Consider the following 25,325-nt stretch of genomic DNA (forward strand, 5'->3'; position numbering starts at 1 on the left):
AAAAAATCACACAAAATGACCAAAAAAACCTAAGTTACTTTAAAAAAAGACACAAAATGACCAAAAAAGGACACAAAATAACTAAAAACATACAAAATGACCAAAAAAAGACACAAAATGACCAAAAAATGACACAAAATAACTAAAAAGACACAAAATGACCAAAAAAAGACACAAAATGACCAAAAAAGGACACAAAATAACAAAAAAGACACAATATGACCAAAAAAAACCTAAATTACTGAAAAAAAGACACAAAATGACCAATAAAAGACACAAATTAACTAAAAAGGACACAAAATGACCAAAAAAAGACACAAATTAACTAAAAAGGACACCAAATGACCAAAAAAAGACATAAAGTGACAGAAAAAAAGACACAAAATAACTAAAAAGGACACAAAATGACCAAAAAAAGACATAAAATGACAGAAAAAAGACACAAAATAACTAAAAAAATCACACAAAATGACAGAAAAAAGACACAAAATTACTAAAAAAATACACAGAATGAACAAAAAAGACACAAAATAACTAAAAAGACACAAAATGACGAATAATCACACAAAATGACAGAAAAAAAACCTAAATTACTTAAAAAAGAAAAAAAATGACAGAAAAAAGACACAAAATAACTAAAAAAATCACACAAAATGACCAAAAAAACCTAAGTTACTTTAAAAAAAGACACAAAATGACAAAAAAAGGACACAAAATAACTAAAAAGGATACAAAATGACAAAAAAAGAACACAAAATAACTAAAAAGGATATAAAATGACCACAGAAAGACACAAAATGACAGAAAAAAAACTAAATTACTAAAAAAGACACAGAATGAACAAAAAAGACACAAAATAACTTTAAAAAATCACACAAAATGACAGAAAAAAACATAAATTACTTTAAAAAATGCCACAAATTGACAGAAAAAAGACACAAATTAACTAAAAAGGACACAAAATGACAAAAAAAGAACACAAAATAACTAAAAAGGATATAAAATGACCAAAGAAAGACACAAAATGACAGGAAAAAAGACACAAAATGACAGAAAAAAAGACAAAACATTACTAAAAAGGACACAAAATGACCAAAAAAGGACACAAACTAACTAAAAAGACACAAAATGACAGAAAAAAGACACAAAATAACTTAAAAAATCACACAAAATGACCAAAAAAACCTAAGTTACTTTAAAAAAAGACACAAAATGACAGAAAAAAGACAAAAAAAATACTAAAAAAGACACAAAATGACCAAAAAAAGACAAAATAACTAAAAAGACACAAAATGACCAAAAAAAGACACAAAATAACAAAAAAGAACACAAAATGACCAAAAAGAACTAAATTGCTTAAAAAAAGACACAAAATGACAAAAAAAGACACAAAATGACAGAAAAAAGACACAAAATTACTAAAAAAGACACAGAATGAACAAAAAAGACACAAAATAACTAAAAAGACACAAAATGACAGAAAAAAACCTAAATTACTTAAAAAAGAAAAAAAATGACAGAAAAAAGACACAAAATAACTAAAAAAATCACACAAAATGACCAAAAAAACCTAAGTTACTTTAAAAAAAGACACAAAATGACCAAAAAAGGACAGAAAATAACTAAAAAGACACAAAATGACCAAAAAAGGACAGAAAATAACTAAAAAGACACAAAATGACCAAAAAAAGACAAAATGAACAAAAAAGACACAAAATAACTAAAAAGACACAAAATGACCAAAAAATCCTAAATGACTTAAAAAAAAGAAATAAAATCACAGAAAAAACACACAAAATTACTAAAAACGACACAAAATGACCAAAAAAACCTTAATTACTTTTTTTTTAAAAAGACACAAAATGACCAAAAAAAGACACAAAATAACTAAAAAGAACACAAAATGACAAAAAAGACACAAAATGACAGAAAAACCTAAATTACTTTAAAGAAACACAAAATGACAGAAAAAAGACACAAAATGACTAAAAAATGACACAAAATGACCAAAAAAGACACAAAATGAAAAAAAAAACCTAAATTACTTAAAAAAAAGACACAGAATTACTAAAAAAATCACACAAAATGACAGAAAAAAGACACAACATTACTGAAAAAGACACAGAATGAACAAAAAAGACACAAAATAACTAAAAAGACACAAAATGACAGAAAAAAGACATAAAATTACTAAAAACGACACAAAATGACCAAAAAATCCTAAATTACTTTAAAAAAAAAAATTTGACAGAAAAAAGACACAGAATAATTAAAAACTACACAAAATGACCAAAAAAACCTAATTTACTTTTTTTTTTTAAAAAGACACAAAATGACCAAAAAAAGACACAAAATAACTAAAAAGAACACAAAATGACAAAAAAGACACAAAATGACAGAAAAAAACGAAATTACTTTAAAGAGACACAAAATGACAGGAAAAAAGACACAAAATTACTAAAAAAAAGACACAAAATGACCAAAAAAGACACAAAATAACCAAAAAAATCACAGAAAAAAACCTAAATTACTTTAAAAAAAAAGAAAGAAAATGACACAAAAAAGACACAAAATTACTAAAAAGGACACAAAATGATCAAAAAAAGACACAAAATAACTAAAAAGGACAAAAAAAGACCCAAAATGACAAAAAAAATCGCACAAAATGACAGAAAAAAAACTAAATTACTTTTAAAAAAGACACAGAATTACTAAAAAAATCACACAAAATGACAGAAAAAAGACACAACATTACTGAAAAAGACACAGAATGAACAAAAAAGACACAAAATAACTAAAAAGACACAAAATGACAGAAAAAAGACAGAAAATTACTAAAAACGACACAAAAATGACCAAAAAATCCTAAATTATGACCAAAAAATCCTAAATTACTTTTAAAAAAAGAAATAAAATGACAGAAAAAAGACACAGAATAACTAAAAAGAACACAAAATGACCAAAAAAACCTAATTTACTTTTTTTTTTTTTAAAAGACACAAAATGACCAAAAAAAGACACAAAATAACTAAAAAGAACACAAAATGACAAAAAAGACACAAAATGACAGAAAAAACCTAAATTACTTTAAAGAGACACAAAATGACAGGAAAAAAGACACAAAATGACCAAAAAAGACACAAAATAAACAAAAAAAATCACAGAAAAAAACCTAAATTACTTAAAAAAAGAAAGAAAATGACACAAAAAAGACAAAAAATTACTAAAAAGGACACAAAATGACCAAAAAATCCTAAATTACTTTAAAAAAAAGAAAGAAAATGACACAAAAAAGACAAAAAATTACTAAAAACTACACAAAATGACCAAAAAAACCTAAATTAGTTTTTTTTAAAAAGACACAAAATGACCAAAAAAAGACACAAAATAACTAAAAAGAACACAAAATCACAGAAAAAAACCTAGATTACTTTAAAAAAAAAAGAAAGAAAATGACACAAAAAAGACACAAAATTACTAAAAAAGGACACAAAATGACCAAAAAAAGCCTAAATTACTTAAGAAAAGACACAAAATGACCAAAAAAAGACACAAAATGACTAAAAAGGACACAAAATGACCAAAAAAAAGACATAAAATAACTAAAAAGGATACAAAATGACAACAAAAAAAACTAAATTACTTTAAAAAGACACAAAATGACAGAAAAAAAGACACAAAATAACTAAGAATGTAGGAAATGGTCTGCTCCAATATATTTGTGTATGGTTGTCAGTGCCAAGGGAAAGAGAGAAAGATGGCCTGTATTTAGCATTTTGTTGTCCAAGTAGCTGTTACTTTGTTCAGTGACAGTAAAGTTCAATGTAATCACTTCTAATGACTGCTGATTGAGGGTGGGTGGTGGCAGCGGGGCTCAGTGGGGCTCAGCAGCCCTAAAGCTCTGACCCTAGACTGGCCCCTGTTGCATCCAATGATAAGAGCCCATGGAGAACATGACTAACATCAGGGGGACCAGGTTCATAGAGAAAACAATGAGCAGACTTTAAAAATGCTCCTTATTCATTCATTGTTGGGAACTAAATGTAAAGTTGGAGCTCTTATTGAAGAGAACTGGAGATGTTTTGTTCTTTCAGATGGAGGATGGCATCCCTCCACATCCTCCCAAAACAAGCAAGAATTATAGATTCTGTAGAAACTGGAAACATTCCTTCATATTAAATAGTTCAGAAGCTGCTGAGAAGAAATAAGACAGAAATAATTGATTGAAGCTACAAACAATAAAACTCCAGTGACATAATTTCCAGTAGAAGACAGATATTACACAGTTCAAGTGTTCCTTTTCTACGTGTTGTTTCAGATATTTAAAACAGATTAAATGAACCATCAAATGTTGTGATGTCCACCGTTTGTGTTCCCTCGTAACGTGCTGCTCTAAACACATTTCTTCATCATATTTCTCCTTCATATTACTTATAACGGCAAATTATTAGAACAAAAACATTCTCTGACATTCAGCACTAACCTGCTGTATTCCATCTGATATAGTATTCATCATTCCAGAGAGAAAATATACATCACCTACTTTGTATCGTAGCTAGATACCAAAGTTTAAAACATGACAAATATGTCAGGAGGAGTTTTGGAAATGGAAACAACAAACATTTACAATATTTGTTTTAGGAATCGTGGAGTCAAACATTCAAAGCCTCTTCAGTTTAAACTCTTCAGTCAGTAGAAGCATCAGATAGCTTCATAACAATGCTGCAAAAGAAAACAACACTGAATATATATTAGTTATTGTCTGATGGTTGAAAGAGAGATACTTTTATACATGTATTGTATTTATGTTTTCATAAACAGCTGCCAGGTGACTGGATGAACTATGTGTCTATCAGCGTCTATCACAGGCTGCTGCAGCCAGTTGGGAGAAGAGCTAAAACATCTTCCATCAGGAAAAGCCTTCAGTGTTCTTTGATCTTCCTTTAATGAAGAAGAAACTCTCTGTTTTAATAGAACTGATGATATTGCAGCACCTTCACTCGCCTCTTTCTCTGTTTCATTGTCTCATACAACAACAATAAAGATTTGACCTGAGCAACATTATTGTTTTCAACAAGCTGCTGTCGTCACACACATCTAAAGCGTCGCCGTAGCAACCAGTAGCTCCTCACAGGACACTGATTGGTCCAAACCACTGGTGGTTCAGACCCAAACACATGACCTGAAGCCTGACAAGGATTTCTGTGATATGTGAGTCCAAGTGAAAGAGAACGGACCGACAAACTGGTTTACAGATCTGTGCTCAGGCAAACTCAGAAAACAAAGGAACCAAACTACATCTGAAACCTCAATCATGATTTAAATTCAGCTGATATACACTGTGTGTGAGCACAACACAGGAACTGACCTCAGAGTCTCCAGTCTGCAGTTTGGACTCTCCAGTCCAGCACACAGCCGCTTCACTCCTGAATCCTTCAGCTTGTTGGAGCTCAGGTCCAGCTCTCTCAGATGGGAGGGGTTGGACTTCAGAGCTGAGGCCACGACTTCACAGCCAGTCTCAGAGAGTCCACAGCGAGAAAGTCTGTGATTACAGATAATATAACATTTAAATAAAACCAGTTCTAACACTTTAATCTGATCTCTTTTCATCTCACATTTAATTCATTTATTGACTCATGACTCATTTACAGTAGAATTACTTCTAAAGATTGTAATATTATCATTTGTTGACTGATAGAACGGGCTGAAGTTCATGTTTTGGAGCTAAAACTCTTTTTTGAGCTCTGGTTCACTGGCAGAATGAACCTGGAGGTCCCAGCAGCTGACTGTGTGATGAGCTGCTGTCTGAGTACATCAGCTGATAAATACACAGACACAACACATGTTGAGCTTCATTAAATACAGCCACATTCACTATTATTAGCATGTGGTTTATTTTAGGAGCCCATCTATGAGTGATGATCTCCCCTCGCTGTATCACAGATGCTCTGCAGTCACAGAGAGAGAGAGAGACGTTCTCTGCTAATAAAGGAACGTTAGAGGACGTGGACATGGAGCCATATGACAATGTGATGTCCATATTATATTAGTTTACAAAGGGACTAACAGAGCCACTAGTGTGTGACAGAGCGTGCTCAATGTAACGTTACTACAGAGCTGATAAAGCAGATCAGTAGAGGTGGAGGGGCTCTCAGGATGTTGGCTTTGTTTACTGGAAAGTTCACCTCTTCTTTGACTTTGTCTCAAAGAAAACTCAAACTCTACAATGTGGAAACATTTTGGACAAAAGGTGAGCCTCGCTCTCTTCTCTTTCATCCTCTTTTTTATTATTATTATTCTTGGCCTGTTTTTTGTGAGTTGAAAAGCAGCTAAGAGGTAAATTAGCGCCACCATCTGGACTGGAGTGGCTTCTCTCTAATTCAAACAGCTGCTGCACCTGCTGCTAAAAGTGTCCAAAGGTTTAAAAAGCCCAATAATGTTGATGAAGAACAAGGTGAAAAGAGAGGGATGTTGAGGGACGATGAGGGACGTTCCAAACGTCTCCAATAACCTCAGAGCGTTGAAAAGTCCACATTTATTTAAAGCAGACAGACGCAATCGTTTCCAAGATTCACAACATGTTTTATCTGAGGAAATATTCTGCTTCAGTTTATTGTTGCTGGCGTTTAGCCTTTCAAAAACAACATTTTCACTGTGGTGGAAAAAGTGTTTGCTCTGCCGTTTGCTGCACTAAGGGAGGCAGCACCTGGACTATCAATGCAGTCTAACAGCACCACATTACATTTAATTACACTTAGATGCTTCTCTGAAACATCTACAGCTTATTGCATCCCATGGGCGAGGCTTCAGCACCCCTAAAAATGAGCTCAGCAGCCCTACAACTTGGAGTAAGTAATGTTGTTATTCTAAAAATTTTGTTCGTCTTTGAGTACTGGAGTCCAGGCACCGTTGTCCAGTTAGTTCGGTTAGCTCGGTTAGCTTCGTTAGCGCCATTAGCGCAGCTACAGTCAAACTGGAGCGGTCCGTTTATTAAACAAAAGGAGCAGTGCGACAAATTAACTGCGTACCTGTGAAGTGTGTACTTGTGTCTGTGTTGTTAAAGTTTATCGTTACTAGAGAGCAGGGGTCTCAAACTCAAATTACCTGGGGGCCGCTGGAGGCAGTATCAAAATCACCAAAAAAAGACACAAAATGACAAAAGAAAAAGACAGAAAATCACTAAAAAGGACACAAAATGACAAAAAAAGACAGAAAATAACTAAAACAGACAAAATTACCAAAAAAGACACAAAATAACTAAAAAAGACAAAAAGAACAAAAAAGACATATTAACTAAAAAGACACAAAATGACCAAAAAAGACACAAAATAACTAAAAAAGACACAAACTGACCAAGAAAATACACAAAATGACAGAAAAAAGGCACAAAATTACTAAAAAAGACACAGAATGAACAAAAAAGACACAAAATAACTAAAAAGGATACAAAATGACCAAAGAAAGACACAAAATGACAGAAAAAAAGACACAAAATTCCTAAAAAAAAGACACAAAATGACCAAAAAAGACACATAATAACCCAAAAAATCACACAAAATGACAGAAAAAAACCTAAATTACTAAAAAAAGACACAAAATGACAGAAAAAAAGACACAAAATTGCTAAAAAAAAAAAAAAAAACAGACACAGAATGAACAAAAAAGACACAAAATAACAAAAAAAAATCACACAGAATGACAGAAAAAAACCTAAATTACGTAAAAAAGACACAACATTTCTAAAAAAAGACACAGAATGAACAAGAAAGACACAAAATAATTAAAAAGACACAAAATGACCAAAAAAAGACACGGAAAAAATAAAAAGGACACAAAATGACAGAAAAAGACACAAAATAACTAAAAAGGACACAAAATGACCAAAAAAAGACAAAAAATAAATAAAAAGGTTACAAAATGACCAAAGAAAGACACAAAATGACAGAAAAAAAGTCACAAAATAACTAAAAAAATCACACAATATGAAAGAAAAAACCTAAATTACTTTAAAGAGACACAAAATGACAAAAAGACACAAAATTCCTAAAATAAAGACACAAAATGACCAAAAAAGACACAAAATAACCAAAAAAATCACACAAAATGACAGAAAAAAACCTAAATTACTTTAAAAAAACCCAAAATAAATCTAAAGCTTATTTACTTGTTTTCTTAATATCATATCACATTTGAAACTAAAAAAAATCACACAAAATTACTAAAGAAGACACAAAATGACGGAAAAAAGACACAAAATAACTAAAAAGACACAAAATGACCAAAAAAAGACATAAAATAACTAAAAAGGATACAAATTGACAAAGAAAGACACAAAATGACAAAAAAGACACAAAATGACAGAAAAAAAGACACAAAATAACTAAAAAAATCAAACAAAATGACAGAAAAAAACCTAAATTACTTTAAAAAGACACAAAATGACAGAAAAAAGACGCAAAATAACTAAAAAAAGACACAAAATAACTGAAAAAAGACACAAAATGACAAAAAAAAACCTAAATTACTTTAAAAAAAAGAAAGAAAATTACACAAAAAAGACACAAAATTACTAAAAAGGACACAAAATGACCAAAAAAACCTAAATTACTTAAGAAAAGACACAAAATTACAAAAAACTACACAAAATGACCAAAAAAATACACAAAATAACTAAAAAAGACACAAAATAACTAAAAAAATCAAAGAAAATGACAGAAAAAAACCTAAATTACTTTAAAAAGACACAAAATGACAGAAAAAAGACGCAAAATAACTAAAAAAAGACACAAAATAACTGAAAAAAGACACAAAATGACAAAAAAAAACCTAAATTACTTTAAAAAAAAGAAAGAAAATTACACAAAAAAGACACAAAATTACTAAAAAGGACACAAAATGACCAAAAAAACCTAAATTACTTAAAAAAAGACACAAAATTACTAAAAACTACACAAAATGACCAAAAAAGGACACAAATTAACTAAAAAAGACACAAAATGACAGAAAAAGACACAAAATAACTAAAGAAGACAAAATTAACAAAAAAGACACAAAATAACTAAAAAAGACACAAAATGACCAAAAAAATACACAAAATGACAGAAAAAAAAGACACAAAATAACTAGAAAAAAGACAGAAAATAACTAAAAAAGACACAAAATAACTAAAAAAGACAAAATGAGCAAAAAAAGACACAAAAAATTAAAAAGACACAAAATGACCAAAAAAGACACAAAATAACTAAAAAAGACACAAAATGACAGAAAAAAGACACAAAATAACTAAAAAAAGACACAAAATGACCAAAGAAAGACAGAAAATAACTAAAAAGGACAAAAAATGACAAAAAAGATAGAAAATAACTAAAGAAAAGACAAAATTACAAAAAAGACACAAAATAACTAAAAAAGACAAAATGAACAAAAAAGACACAAAAAATTAAAAAGACAAAAAATTACCAAAAAAAGACACAAAATAACTAAAAAAAGACACAAAATAACTAAAAAGACACAAAATGACCAAAAAAAGACATAAAATAACTAAAAAGGATACAAATTGACAAAGAAAGACACAAAATGACAAAAAAGACACAAAATGACAGAAAAAAGACACAAAATAACTAAAAAAATCAAACAAAATGACAGAAAAAAACCTAAATTACTTTAAAAAGACACAAAATGACAGAAAAAAGACGCAAAATAACTAAAAAAAAGACACAAAATAACTGAAAAAAGACACAAAATGACAAAAAAAAACCTAAATTACTTTAAAAAAAAAGAAAGAAAATTACACAAAAAAGACACAAAATTACTAAAAAGGACACAAAATGACCAAAAAAACCTAAATTACTTAAGAAAAGACACAAAATTACAAAAAACTACACAAAATGACCAAAAAAATACACAAAATAACTAAAAAAGACACAAAATAACTAAAAAAATCAAAGAAAATGACAGAAAAAAACCTAAATTACTTTAAAAAGACACAAAATGACAGAAAAAAGACGCAAAATAACTAAAAAAAGACACAAAATAACTGAAAAAAGACACAAAATGACAAAAAAAAACCTAAATTACTTTAAAAAAAAGAAAGAAAATTACACAAAAAAGACACAAAATTACTAAAAAGGACACAAAATGACCAAAAAAACCTAAATTACTTAAGAAAAGACACAAAATTACTAAAAACTACACAAAATGACCAAAAAAGGACACAAATTAACTAAAAAAGACACAAAATGACAGAAAAAGACACAAAATAACTAAAGAAGACAAAATTAACAAAAAAGACACAAAATAACTAAAAAAGACACAAAATGACCAAAAAAATACACAAAATGACAGAAAAAAAAGACACAAAATAACTAGAAAAAAGACAGAAAATAACTAAAAAAGACACAAAATAACTAAAAAAGACAAAATGAGCAAAAAAAGACACAAAAAATTAAAAAGACACAAAATGACCAAAAAAGACACAAAATAACTAAAAAAGACACAAAATGACAGAAAAAAGACACAAAATAACTAAAAAAAGACACAAAATGACCAAAGAAAGACAGAAAATAACTAAAAAGGACAAAAAATGACAAAAAAGATAGAAAATAACTAAAGAAAAGACAAAATTACAAAAAAGACACAAAATAACTAAAAAAGACAAAATGAACAAAAAAGACACAAAACATTAAAAAGACAAAAAATTACCAAAAAAAGACACAAAATAACTAAAAAAAGACACAAAATAACTAAAAAAAGACACAAAATAACTAAAAAGACACAAAATGACCAAAAAAAGACATAAAATAACTAAAAAGGATACAAATTGACAAAGAAAGACACAAAATGACAAAAAAGACACAAAATGACAGAAAAAAAGACACAAAATAACTAAAAAAATCAAACAAAATGACAGAAAAAAACCTAAATTACTTTAAAAAGACACAAAATGACAGAAAAAAGACGCAAAATAACTAAAAAAAGACACAAAATAACTGAAAAAAGACACAAAATGACAAAAAAAAACCTAAATTACTTTAAAAAAAAGAAAGAAAATTACACAAAAAAGACACAAAATTACTAAAAAGGACACAAAATGACCAAAAAAACCTAAATTACTTAAGAAAAGACACAAAATTACAAAAAACTACACAAAATGACCAAAAAAATACACAAAATAACTAAAAAAGACACAAAATAACTAAAAAAATCAAAGAAAATGACAGAAAAAAACCTAAATTACTTTAAAAAGACACAAAATGACAGAAAAAAGACGCAAAATAACTAAAAAAAGACACAAAATAACTGAAAAAAGACACAAAATGACAAAAAAAAAACTAAATTACTTTAAAAAAAAGAAAGAAAATTACACAAAAAAGACACAAAATTACTAAAAAGGACACAAAATGACCAAAAAAACCTAAATTACTTAAGAAAAGACACAAAATTACTAAAAACTACACAAAATGACCAAAAAAGGACACAAATTAACTAAAAAAGACACAAAATGACAGAAAAAGACACAAAATAACTAAAGAAGACAAAATTAACAAAAAAGACACAAAATAACTAAAAAAGACACAAAATGACCAAAAAAATACACAAAATGACAGAAAAAAAAGACACAAAATAACTAGAAAAAAGACAGAAAATAACTAAAAAAGACACAAAATAACTAAAAAAGACAAAATGAGCAAAAAAAGACACAAAAAATTAAAAAGACACAAAATGACCAAAAAAGACACAAAATAACTAAAAAAGACACAAAATGACAGAAAAAAGACACAAAATAACTAAAAAAAGACACAAAATGACCAAAGAAAGACAGAAAATAACTAAAAAGGACAAAAAATGACAAAAAAGATAGAAAATAACTAAAGAAAAGACAAAATTACAAAAAAGACACAAAATAACTAAAAAAGACAAAATGAACAAAAAAGACACAAAAAATTAAAAAGACAAAAAATTACCAAAAAAAGACACAAAATAACTAAAAAAAGACACAAAATAACTAAAAAAAGACACAAAATAACTAAAAAGACACAAAATGACCAAAAAAAGACATAAAATAACTAAAAAGGATACAAATTGACAAAGAAAGACACAAAATGACAAAAAAGACACAAAATGACAGAAAAAAAGACACAAAATAACTAAAAAAATCAAACAAAATGACAGAAAAAAACCTAAATTACTTTAAAAAGACACAAAATGACAGAAAAAAGACGCAAAATAACTAAAAAAAGACACAAAATAACTGAAAAAAGACACAAAATGACAAAAAAAAACCTAAATTACTTTAAAAAAAAGAAAGAAAATTACACAAAAAAGACACAAAATTACTAAAAAGGACACAAAATGACCAAAAAAACCTAAATTACTTAAGAAAAGACACAAAATTACAAAAAACTACACAAAATGACCAAAAAAATACACAAAATAACTAAAAAAGACACAAAATAACTAAAAAAATCAAAGAAAATGACAGAAAAAAACCTAAATTACTTTAAAAAGACACAAAATGACAGAAAAAAGACGCAAAATAACTAAAAAAAGACACAAAATAACTGAAAAAAGACACAAAATGACAAAAAAAACCTAAATTACTTTAAAAAAAAGAAAGAAAATTACACAAAAAAGACACAAAATTACTAAAAAGGACACAAAATGACCAAAAAAACCTAAATTACTTAAGAAAAGACACAAAATTACAAAAAACTACACAAAATGACCAAAAAAATACACAAAATAACTAAAAAAGACACAAAATGACCAAAAAAAGACACAAATTAACTAAAAAGGACACAAAATGACCAAAAAAAGACATAAAATAACTAAAAAGGACACAAAATGACCAAAGAAAGACACAAAATGACTAAAAAAGACACAAAATTACTACAAAAGACACAAAATGACCAAAGAAAGACACAAAATGACAAAAAAAGACACAAAATGACAGAAAAAAAACTAAATTACTTTAAAAAGACACAAAATGACCGAAAAAAGACACAAAATTACTAAAGAAAACACAAAATGACGGAGAAAACACACAAAATGACGGAAAAAAACACACAAAATGACTAAAAAGACACAAAATGACCAAAAAAAGACACAAAATAACTAAAAAAATCAAACAAAATGACACAAAAAAACCTAAATTACTTTAAAAAGACACAAAATGACAGAAAAAAGACACAAAATGACAGAAAAAAGACACAAATTAACTAAAAAGGACACAAAAAGACATTAAATAACTAAAAAGGAGACAAAATGACTAAAAAAGACACAAAATAACAAAAAAAAATCACACAAAATTACTAAAGAAGACACAAAATGACCAAAAAATACACAAAATAACTAAAAAAGACACAAAATGACCAAAAAAAGACAGAAAATAACTAAGAATGTAGGAAATGGTCTGCTCCAATATATTTGTGTATGGTTGTCAGTGCCAAGGGAAAGAGAGAAAGATGGCCTGTATTTTGCATTTTGTTGTCCAAGTAGCTGTTACTTTGTTCAGTGACAGTAAAGTTCAATGTAATCACTTCTAATGACTGCTGATTGAGGGTGGGTGGTGGCAGCGGGGCTCAGTGGGGCTCAGCAGCCCTAAAGCTCTGACCCTAGACTGGCCCCTGTTGCATCCAATGATAAGAGCCCATGGAAAACATGACTAACATCAGGGGGACCAGGTTCATAGAGAAAACAATGAGCAGACTTTAAAAATGCTCCTTATTCATTCATTGTTGGGAACTAAATGTAAAGTTGGAGCTCTTATTGAAGAGAACTGGAGATGTTTTGTTCTTTCAGATGGAGGATGGCTTCCCTCCACATCCTCCCAAAACAAGCAAGAATTATAGATTCTGTAGAAACTGGAAACATTCCTTCATATTAAATAGTTCAGAAGCTGCTGAGAAGAAATATGACAGAAATAATTGATTGAAGCTACAAACAAATAAACTCCAGTGACATAATTTCCAGTAGAAGACAAATATTACACAGTTCAAGTGTTCCTTTTCTACGTGTTGTTTCAGATATTTAAAACAGATTAAATGAACCATCAAATGTTGTGCTGTCCACCGTTTGTGTTCCCTCGTAACGTGCTGCTCTAAACACATTTCTACATCATATTTCTCCTTCATATTACTTCTAACGGCAAATTATTAGAACAAAAACATTCTCTGACATTCAGCACTAACCTGCTGTATTCCATCTGATATAGTATTCATCATTCCAGAGAGAAAATATACATCACCTACTTTGTATCGTAGCTAGATACCAAAGTTTCTAACATGACAAATATGTCAGGAGGAATTTTGGAAATGGAAACAACAAACATTTACAATATTTGTTTTAGGAATCGTGGAGTCAAACATTCAAAGCCTCTTCAGTTTAAACTCTTGAGTCAGTAGAAGCATCAGATAGCTTCATAACAATGCTGCAAAAGAAAAAAACACTGAATATATATTAGTTATTGTCTGATGGTTGAAAGAGAGATACTTTTATACATGTATTGTACTTATGTTTTCATAAACAGCTGCCAGGTGACTGGATGAACTATGTGTCTATCAGCGTCTATCACAGGCTGCTGCAGCCAGTTGGGAGAAGAGCTAAAACATCTTCCATCAGGAAAAGCCTTCAGTGTTCTTTGATCTTCCTTTAATGAAGAAGAAACTCTCTGTTTTAATAGAACTGATGATATTGCAGCACCTTCACTCGCCTCTTTCTCTGTTTCATTGTCTCATACAACAACAATAAAGATTTGACCTGAGCAACATTATTGTTTCCAACAAACTGCTGTCGTCACACACATCTAAAGCGTCGCCGTAGCAACCAGAAGCTCCTCCCAGGACACTGATTGGTCCAAACCACTGGTGGTTCAGACCCAAACACATGACCTGAAGCCTGACAAGGATTTCTGTGATATGTGAGTCCAAGTGAAAGAGAACGGACCGACAAACTGGGTTACAGATCTGTGCTCAGGCAAACTCAGAAAACAAAGGAACCAAACTACATCTGAAACCTCAATCATGATTTAAATTCAGCTGATATACACTGTGTGTGAGCACAACACAGGAACTGACCTCAGAGTCTCCAGTCTGCAGTTTGGACTCTCCAGTCCAGCACACAGCCGCTTCACTCCTGAATCCTGCAGGTAGTTGTTACTCAGGTCCAGCTCTCTCAGATGGGAGGGGTTGGACTTCAGAGCTGAGGCCACGACTTCACAGCCAGTCTCAGAGAGTCCACAGTGAGAAAGTCTGTGATTACAGATAATATAACATTTAAATAAAACCAGTTCTAACACTTTGTTCTGATCTCTTTTCATCTCACATTTAATTCATTTATTGACTCATGATGCATTTACAGTAGAATTACTTCTAAAGATTGTAATATTATCATTTGTTGACTGATTGAACGGGCTGAAGTTCATGTTTTGGAGCTAAAACTCTTTTTTGAGCTCGGTTAGCTTCGTTAGCGCCATTAGCGCAGCTACAGTCAAACTGGAGCGGTCCGTTTATTAAACAAAAGGAGCAGTGCGACAAATTAACTGCGTACCTGTGAAGTGTGTACTTGTGTCTGTGTTGTTAAAGTTTATCGTTACTAGAGAGCAGGGGTCTCAAACTCAAATTACCTGGGGGCCGCTGGAGGCAGTATCAAAATCACCAAAAAAAGACACAAAATGACAGAAAAAAAACTAAATTACTTAAAAAAGACACAAAATAACAAAAGAAAAAGACAGAAAATCACTAAAAAGGACACAAAATGACAAAAAAAGACAGAAAATAACTAAAACAGACAAAATTACCAAAAAAGACACAAAATAACTAAAAAAGACAAAAAGAACAAAAAAGACATAATAACTAAAAAGACACAAAATGACCAAAAAAGACACAAAATAACTAAAAAGACACAAAATGACCAAAAAAGACACAAAATAACTAAAAAGACACAAAATGACCAAAAAAGACACAAAATAACTAAAAAAGACACAAACTGACCAAGAAAATACACAAAATGACAGAAAATAACTAAATTACTTTAAAAAGACACAAAATGACAGAAAAAAAAGACACAAAATAACTAAAAAAAATCACACAAAATGACAGAAAAAAACATAAATTACTTTCAAAAAAGACACAAATTGACAGAAGAAAGACACAAAATGACTAAAAAGGACACAAAATGGCAAAAAAAGGACACAAAATAACTAAAAAGGATACAAAATGACCGCAGAAAGACACAAAATGACAGAAAAAAAACTAAATTACTAAAAAAGACACAGAATGAACAAAAAAGACACAAAATAACTTTAAAAAATCACACAAAATGACAGAAAAAAAGATAAATTACTTTAAAAAATGCCACAAATTGACAGAAAAAAGACACAAATTAACTAAAAAGGACACAAAATGACAAAAAAAGAACACAAAATAACTAAAAAGGATATAAAATGACCAAAGAAAGACACAAAATGACAGGAAAAAAGACACAAAATGACAGAAAAAAAACCTAAATTACTTTAAAAAAAAAAAGAAACAAAATGACAGAAAAAAAGACAAAACATTACTAAAAAGGACACAAAATGACCAAAAAAGGACACAAACTAACTAAAAAGACACAAAATGACAGAAAAAAGACACAAAATAACTTAAAAAATCACACAAAATGACCAAAAAAACCTAAGTTATTAAGCTAGTTTAAAAAAGCTAGTAACCTAAGCTAGTTTAAAAAAAGACACAAAATGACAGAAAAAAGACAAAAAAAATACTAAAAAAGACACAAAATGACCAAAAAAAGACAAAATAACTAAAAAGACACAAAATGACCAAAAAAGACACAAAATAACTAAAAAGACACAAAATGACAGAAAAAAACCTAAATTACTTAAAAAAGAAAAAAAATGACAGAAAAAAGACACAAAATAAAAAAAAAATCACACAAAATGACCAAAAAAACCTATGTTACGTTAAAAAAAGACACAAAATGACCAAAAAAGGACACAAAATAACTAAAAAGACACAAAATGACCAAAAAAAGACACAGAATGACCAAAAAAGACACAAAATGACCAAAAAGGACACAAAATAACAAAAAAGACACAATATGACCAAAAAAAAAACTAAATTACTGAAAAAAAGACACAAAATGACCAATAAAAGACACAAATTAATTAAAAAGGACACAAAATGACCAAAAAAAGACACAAATTAACTAAAAAGGACACCAAATGACCAAAAAAAGACATAAAGTGACAGAAAAAAAGACACAAAATAACTAAAAAGGACACAAAATGACCAAAAAAAGACATAAAATGACAGAAAAAAAGACACAAAATAACTAAAAAAATCACACAAAATGACAGAAAAAAGACACAAAATTACTATAAAAAGACACAGAATGAACAAAAAAGACACAAAATAACTAAAAAGACACAAAATGATGAATAATCACACAAAATGACAGAAAAAAAACCTAAATTACTTAAAAAAGAAAAAAAATGACAGAAAAAAGACACAAAATAACTAAAAAAATCACACAAAATGACCAAAAAAACCTAAGTTACTTTAAAAAAAGACACAAAATGACCAAAAAAGGACAGAAAATAACTAAAAAAGACACAAAATTACTAAAAAAAGACACAGAATGAACAAAAAAGACACAAAATAACTTAAAAGACACAAAATGACAGAAAAAAACCTAAATTACTTAAAAAAGAAAAATAATGACAGAAAAAAGACACAAAATAACTAAAAAAATCACACAAAATGACCAAGAAAACCTAAGTTACTTTAAAAAAAGACAAAATGACCAAAAAAGGACACAAAATAACTAATAAGACACAAAATGACCAAAAAAAGACACAAAATGACCAAAAAAGGACAGAAAATAACTAAAAAAGACACAAAATTACTAAAAAAAGACACAGAATGAACAAAAAAGACACAAAATAACTTAAAAGACACAAAATGACAGAAAAAAACCTAAATTACTTAAAAAAGAAAAATAATGACAGAAAAAAGACACAAAATAACTAAAAAAATCACACAAAATGACCAAGAAAACCTAAGTTACTTTAAAAAAAGACAAAATGACCAAAAAAGGACACAAAATAACTAATAAGACACAAAATGACCAAAAAAAGTAACAAAATGACCAAAAAAGGACACAAAATAACTAAAAAGACACAAAATGACCAAAAAAAGACACAAAATGACCAAAAAAAGACACAAAATAACAAAAAAGACACAAAATGACCAAAAAAAGACACAAAATGACAGAAAAAAAACTAAATTACTTTAAAAAGACACAAAATGACCGAAAAAAGACACAAAATTACTAAAGAAAACACAAAATGACAGAGAAAACACACAAAATGACGGAAAAAAAAACACACAAAATGACTAAAAAGACACAAAATGACCAAAAAAAGACACAAAATAACTAAAAAAATCAAACAAAATGACACAAAAAAACCTAAATTACTTTAAAAAGACACAAAATGACAGAAAAAAGACACAAAATGACAGAAAAAAGACACAAATTAACTAAAAAGGACACAAAAAGACATTAAATAACTAAAAAGGAGACAAAATGACTAAAAAAGACACAAAATAACTAAAAAAAATCACACAAAATTACTAAAGAAGACACAAAATGACCAAAAAATACACAAAATAACTAAAAAAGACACAAAATGACCAAAAAAAGACACAAAATAACAAAAAAGACTAAATTACTTAAAAAAAGACACAAAATGACTAAAAAGACACAAAATGACCAATAAATGACACAGAATAACTAAGAATGTAGGAAATGGTCTGCTCCAATATATTTGTGTATGGTTGTCAGTGCCAAGGGAAAGAGAGAAAGATGGCCTGTATTTAGCATTTTGTTGTCCAAGTAGCTGTTACTTTGTTCAGTGACAGTAAAGTTCAATGTAATCACTTCTAATGACTGCTGATTGAGGGTGGGTGGTGGCAGCGGGGCTCAGTGGGGCTCAGCAGCCCTAAAGCTCTGACCCTAGACTGGCCCCTGTTGCATCCAATGATAAGAGCCCATGGAAAACATGACTAACATCAGGGGGACCAGGTTCATAGAGAAAACAATGAGCAGACTTTAAAAATGCTCCTTATTCATTCATTGTTGGGAACTAAATGTAAAGTTGGAGCTCTTATTGAAGAGAACTGGAGATGTTTTGTTCTTTCAGATGGAGGATGGCTTCCCTCCACATCCTCCCAAAACAAGCAAGAATTATAGATTCTGTAGAAACTGGAAACATTCCTTCATATTAAATAGTTCAGAAGCTGCTGAGAAGAAATAAGACAGAAATAATTGATTGAAGCTACGTTGAGAACAATAAAACTCCAGTGACATAATTTCCAGTAGAAGACAAATATTACATGTGTGTGTGTCTCTACAGAGAATAATAAATAGAGAGGTTATAGAAACATGATGCAGACACTGTATACGATGTCAAACAGGCTGTGTGTTGTGATTCAATGATGAGTGTGGAAACATTTCCAGCACACACTCTTTAGTTTTCTGGGCTGGATTTGTATGAAGCCTCCATCACTCCAACAGAGACAGATAGGAGATGATGACGTTGGCAGTTTAATGGAGAATGTTTTCAATACGCAGGTTTAATGGTAGTTGAAGAAAAGGTTTGTATTCTGCAGCTTTTATACTGTGCATGTGTGTAAAGTGTGTATCTTTACTCTAACACTGATGCTTCAGCTTTACATTGCTGTATAATGTTGATGAATCTGGACTTACTCAGCTTTCCTGCAGTTCCTCACAGCTGGAACCAGTCTCCATCGTCCCGCCTCTGATGTGTTGTAGTTCTTCAGGTCCAACTCATCCAGAACCTCCTCTGACATCTGCAGCATGTAGGCCAGAGCTGAGCAGTGGATCTCAGAGAGTTTATTCTCTGATCTGTTCTCTGACTTCAGGAACTCTTGGATCTCCTGATGGACTGAGAGGTCGTTCATCTCCGTCAGACAGTGGAAGATGTTGATGCTTCTGTCAGGAGAGATCTTCATGAATCTGCCAGGAGATTCTTCAGTCTTCATCTCCTTCAGGTTGTTGATGGCTCTCTGGAGGACTTCTGGCCTGTTGTCTGTCTGACCCAGCAGGCCTCCTAACAGTCTCTGGTTGGACTCCAGAGAGAGGCCATGAAGGAAGCGGACAAACAGGTCCAGGTGGCCATTTTCACTTTCAAGGGATTTCTTCATGGCTGCACTCAGGAAGACATCCAGAGATGGGTAATCGTTTTCTTCTTCTTCTTCTTCTTCTTCCCCTCGGAAGTAATCCAGAGATGGTCGGTAATCTAATTTAATTATGGCTCTCCTCAGGAAGTCAGGAAGGGACGGGTCACTGTTTTTATTGTCCCAGTCTGTCCCCAGAAAAGCCCTCAGCACCTCTGTGTTCCTGGTGGTGTAACAGTGGAACATGTAGACTGCAGCCAGAAACTCCTGAACGCTCAGATGAACGAAGCAGTAGACTGTTTTCTGGAAGATCACACTCTCTCTTCTGAAGATCTCTGTACAAACTCCTGAGTACACCGAGGCCTCTGTGACATGGAGACCACAGCGCTCCAGGTCTTCTTGGTAGAACATGATGTTTCCTTCCTGCAGCTGTTCAAACGCCAGCCTCCCCAGCTTCAGAAGAACTTCTCTGTCAGCCTCCATCAGCTCCTGTGGACTCGTCTCATGTCCCTCATCATACTTCTGCTTCTTCTTCTTGGTCTGAACCAGCAGGAAGTGTGAGTACAGGTCAGTCAGGGTCTTGGGCAGCTCTCCTCTCTGCTCTGTAGTCAACATGTGGTCCAGAACTGTAGCAGTGATCCAGCAGAAGACTGGGATCAGACACATGATGTGGAGGCTCCTGGATGTCTGGATGTGTGAGATGATTGTGCTGGAGCGCTCTTCATCACTGACCCTCCTCCTGAAGTACTCCTCCTTCTGGGCCTCAGTGAAGCCTCGTACTTCTGTCACCCTGTCGACACACTCAGGAGGGATCTGATTGGCCGCCGCGGGTCGGGAAGTTATCCAGACGAGAGCCGAGGGAAGCAGATTCCCCTCGATGAGGTTTGTCAGCAGCACGTTGACTGATGACTTCTGTGTGACATCAGACACAACCTCCTTGTTGGTGAAATCCAGAGAAAGTCTGCTTTCATCCAGGCCGTCAAAGATGAAGAGAAGTTTAGAGACGGCCAGCTTCTCTGCTGGGACCTTCTGTAATGTTGGATGGAAAACATGGAGCAGCTCCAGAAGACTGTACTGCTCATCTCTGATCAAGTTCAGCTCCCTGAAGGAAAGCAGAACCACCACACTGACATCTTGGTTCTCCAAACCCTCTGCCCAGTCCAGACTGAACTTCTGCACCGAGAAGGTTTTTCCAACGCCAGCGACGCCGTTGGTCAGAACCACTCTGATGGGTCCCTGTTGGTCAGGTAAGGCTTTAAAGATGTCCTGGCACCTGATTGGAGCGTCGTGGACGGTCTTCTTCTTGGAAGCTGTCTCCAGCTGCCTCTCCTCATGTTGGGTATTAACCTCTTCACTCTGTCCCTCTGTGATGTAGAGCTCAGTGTAGATCCTGTTGAGGAGGGTTCCACTTCCTGTTGCATCACTTCCTTCAGTCACACGTTCACATCTCCTCCTCAGACTGATCTTATAATCATCTAAAACCTCCTGCAGACCACCAGCCACTAAAAACAGGAACAAGATGAAAAGCATAAAAGAGATTATATTTATTACCAATATGAAGAATCCATATTAGAACTTATGAAGTAGTAAAGTTTATAAAGTAATCTTCTGTTATTGAGCTAAAAAACAACATCAAAGTGATTTTAACATTCATGGTTTTGTTTTTCATTGAAGAGAAGAAAAGATGTTTTCTGGGGAACATCAGAAATGCTCCTTTTCCTCTCAGCCTCTGACTGTGTGTTGGTTGTTTGTTTGATTGACAGCAGGAGGCTGAGCCTCAGCAGCTTTAGTCAGTAGAAACTTTTATGTGAAGCAGCAGCAACACCAGATGTTTGTTTAAATCAGCAGTACGTGAACAAGGCTCTGAAATGCTTTATTTCACATATTACTGAGTGCCTTAAATCAGTAAAAGGTCAAATAAAGCTGATATCTTGAAGTTTAAACTTGGACACAGCAGGAAAAATAAACTCCCAACCACAAAGATTCAGTAAGAATCTCCTAAAGCACTGAGAACTTTCTCTCTGGTTGCAGCAGAGACACACGTGTTGATCCAGTCACTTTAGTTACAGACATGGTTTGGTTTGAGGGAGGAGATCATCTCAGGCCGGACCGTTACATGTAAAACCAGCAAGAGACAAGCATGCTGAAAGCTGCAGCTTCTAAAGTGAAGCAGAGAATGTTTGTTAGCAGAGGTTGTTGAAGTGAGAGGAGCCTGTTAAACATGTGACATGAAGACATCAGCAGACAGACGGACAGTCTCACTCAGTTCACTGCTGCTCTGACTGGCTGTCTGCAGTCCCAGTCTGCTTCTGGGTCTCTGTCCACACTGGGGACAGGAGGAGTCTCCTGGTGAAGCAGACTGGTCCCAGTATGAGCTGATGTGTCCACAGCTGCTAGAGACGGGATCCTTCAGGACGTCCTGACAGGAAGCACTGCAGGACGGCTGCTCCTCCTCATCACTCCTCTTCCTCTCTCTGTCAACACATTTCTTTATCACTAAGTGGAAACACTTCACACTCCCATACTGCTGGAATTTAATACATGTTATATTTACAGTCAATTAACTGTTATCATATCTATCTATCATACTGACACTCCTTTCAAAATAAACTTTACCAGATATACAAAATAAAAGCTATTTACAAAACACAATAAAGAAGAAAAGCTTTACACCTGTTCCCAGTTCATGTTGAAGGAATGGATGTAAATATGTAACTGGAGGTGTTCAGTTTCACATCATTGGGAATGTAGCAGTCATTCAGTATTTTCTTCAACATTTCTAGATGGGAAATGTTCATGTTTATGGAGAGAAAAAGAATACAAGTAATAGGACTATACATTTAAATAATACATATCAGTTAGTGTATTCCATTACAGTTGCAAATTAAATGTGTGGTATTCTGAAAACAGTTACCTGAACTGATTACTTTATTTCTTACAACAAGGCAGTCATGTTTTTGGTTTGTTTGTCTGTTTATCAGCAGGATTACAACAAAAAAAAGCCAATTTTTTTATGAACCCTAGTTAGGGCTCTGTTAAATGTTGGCTCAGATCACAATCACAGGCTTCATGTACACATTCATTTTAGCTCCTGTTAACATTGTTGGCCGACCTTCACAGTTTTTCTGTAATTGCTCCCAAATTCACACGAGGCATGCATTTCCCATAAACAGATTACTTTATTAAAAAGTTCAGATGGGTTATTTTTAGTTTTCTGTCTGTCTCTATTGTAAACTATCAAAGAAGACATACGTATAATTCTCATGTTGTAAAAAGAGACGTGGCCTAAATATACATGAGTGTATAGTTAATGAGCTGATAACATTTAGATCAGCACGGCCCATGGATGTTCCTGTTCCTTCTTGAGCTTCACCAACAATAAATGGTGAAGAGCATCTAAGCTCAAAGTTACACTTACTAATAATAATTAAAAACTTTTGATTATTACAAAACTTATTATATAACATTTCGCATAGATTTTATAAAGTAATAGCAGTTTGTGAAAAAAAACTGTCAACACATATTTCATATCAATGCTTTTTCACCACGTTTCACAATTATGATTCAAGATGGCACCTGCTGGTCAAAACAGCTGATCTGAGAAGCCGTACCAACAAAATATTAGGAAATTAATTGTATATTTGGAGCACACATATGGCAGATTCTGAAGAGTTACACATCTTTACAAATTATCTTATTTGAAGGAAGTTCTAAATACTGTTAGTGTAGATCATAAGGAGGGTTATTATTATTATTATTATTATTATTATTATTATTATTATTAATAATAATAATAATAATAATAATAATAATAATAATAATAAATCCTCTTAGATTGGATAACAGGTTTTCTCAGTCAGTGGTTCTCAGCTGGTCGGCCTCAGGACCCTCCTTTTCCCTCAGACATGAAGTTGTAACACAAATTTCTGAAAATCGTTAAACATCCAAATTTATTTTGCAAGAAAACTGGAGCAATACACAATGACTTCATGCACTGTTAAAAACATGAAATAAACACACACAAAGTGCAACAAAAAGTGCAACTAAGCTAAAGGCAGACTTAACTTTAGAGTGAGTTTACAAGGTTTCTATCTTGTTATACGTTTATGTGCTTTTTAAACAAGTTCACTGTTGATGCTCATCAAGCTTCAGTAATATATATCTAACTTTATGAAGACTTTTGTTTTCTTTAGATAGATAAAAAGCCAAACTTATCTTGAATGACAGATTTATGCTTTTAAACAAGTTAAAGTGGGGATGCTTTAACTTGTAAGTGTAGCAGAGATGACTCTAACAGGGGAAACAGAAGCTACTGAACAGCTTTCTGTTATCAACTAACAGGCTATTCACTCCTTAGCAATGACAGTTAGCTCTTAAAGTTGTGTACTTCCCTGATTCCTGTGGTCTATGTCTAGTACCATCAGGTTGAATTCACTTATTGTAAGTCGCTTTGGACAAAAGCGTCTGCTAAATGACATGTAATGTAATGTAATATTCAGAGACACTGTGTAATGGGAAATACATGCCCTTCAAAGTAACCAACAGTTGAGAATCACTGTTCTAGGTGACTAACAGCTCTCACTGATAAAAAGAGGAAGATGGAACAAAGGATTCCTCTTGTCTGTGTCATGACAAAAACATTGGCAGACAAAACTGAAAATGAGTCACAAAAATGATTTAGTATCAGTTCTTACTTTGTGTCTGAGGGTCCAGGTTCAGGACTGAAGGTTGGAGGCGTTATCATTGACCAGTCACTCTTCATGGACAGACAGCCGGACACTAGAGACTCTGCTCCGTCCTCCTCTTCCTCCACACAACCACTCATCTTCTGATCTGAAGTCAGTCTGAGAGGGAAAACAGCAGCACTGACTGTTAACTCTGAACATTACAGGAGAACAAGTCTGTTCACGCCCAAAACTTAGAGACAAGGAAGTAACACACACAAACACACAAACACACACACCTACACACAGAAACTGTGCAGATCCGGGGAGTCTCCACGGGTCGTTAAAGTTGTAATAAGAACAGAAAACAAGTCTTTACCGTCACACTGCACGTTTATTTTATGCAGGGGAAGCTCAAACACCATTTATATGCCAGACTTGAAGGTAAAAAAAAGAAAAACAACGT

The 25,325-nt window shown here is 32.1% G+C and overlaps 1 protein-coding gene across 1 annotated transcript in view; it reads right to left on the reverse strand.

The window, feature by feature from the left end:
• LOC131975222 (NACHT, LRR and PYD domains-containing protein 12-like) overlaps positions 1-25,154 on the reverse strand; it is a 60,651-nt gene extending 35,497 nt beyond the window's left edge. The window contains exons 1-5 of the mRNA XM_059337826.1: positions 24,890-25,154; positions 22,458-22,669; positions 19,765-21,697; positions 15,075-15,248; positions 5,369-5,542 (exon numbers count right to left, since the gene is read on the reverse strand). Coding sequence (XP_059193809.1) covers positions 5,369-5,542; positions 15,075-15,248; positions 19,765-21,697; positions 22,458-22,669; positions 24,890-25,020 — 2,624 coding nt within the window. The 5' untranslated portion in view covers positions 25,021-25,154. The remainder of the gene's footprint in view (positions 1-5,368; positions 5,543-15,074; positions 15,249-19,764; positions 21,698-22,457; positions 22,670-24,889) is intronic.
• Positions 25,155-25,325: the final 171 nt, after the last annotated feature.

The sequence above is a fragment of the Centropristis striata genome, chromosome 7, assembly GCF_030273125.1.
Source record: "Centropristis striata isolate RG_2023a ecotype Rhode Island chromosome 7, C.striata_1.0, whole genome shotgun sequence".
Lineage (NCBI taxonomy): Eukaryota > Metazoa > Chordata > Actinopteri > Perciformes > Serranidae > Centropristis > Centropristis striata.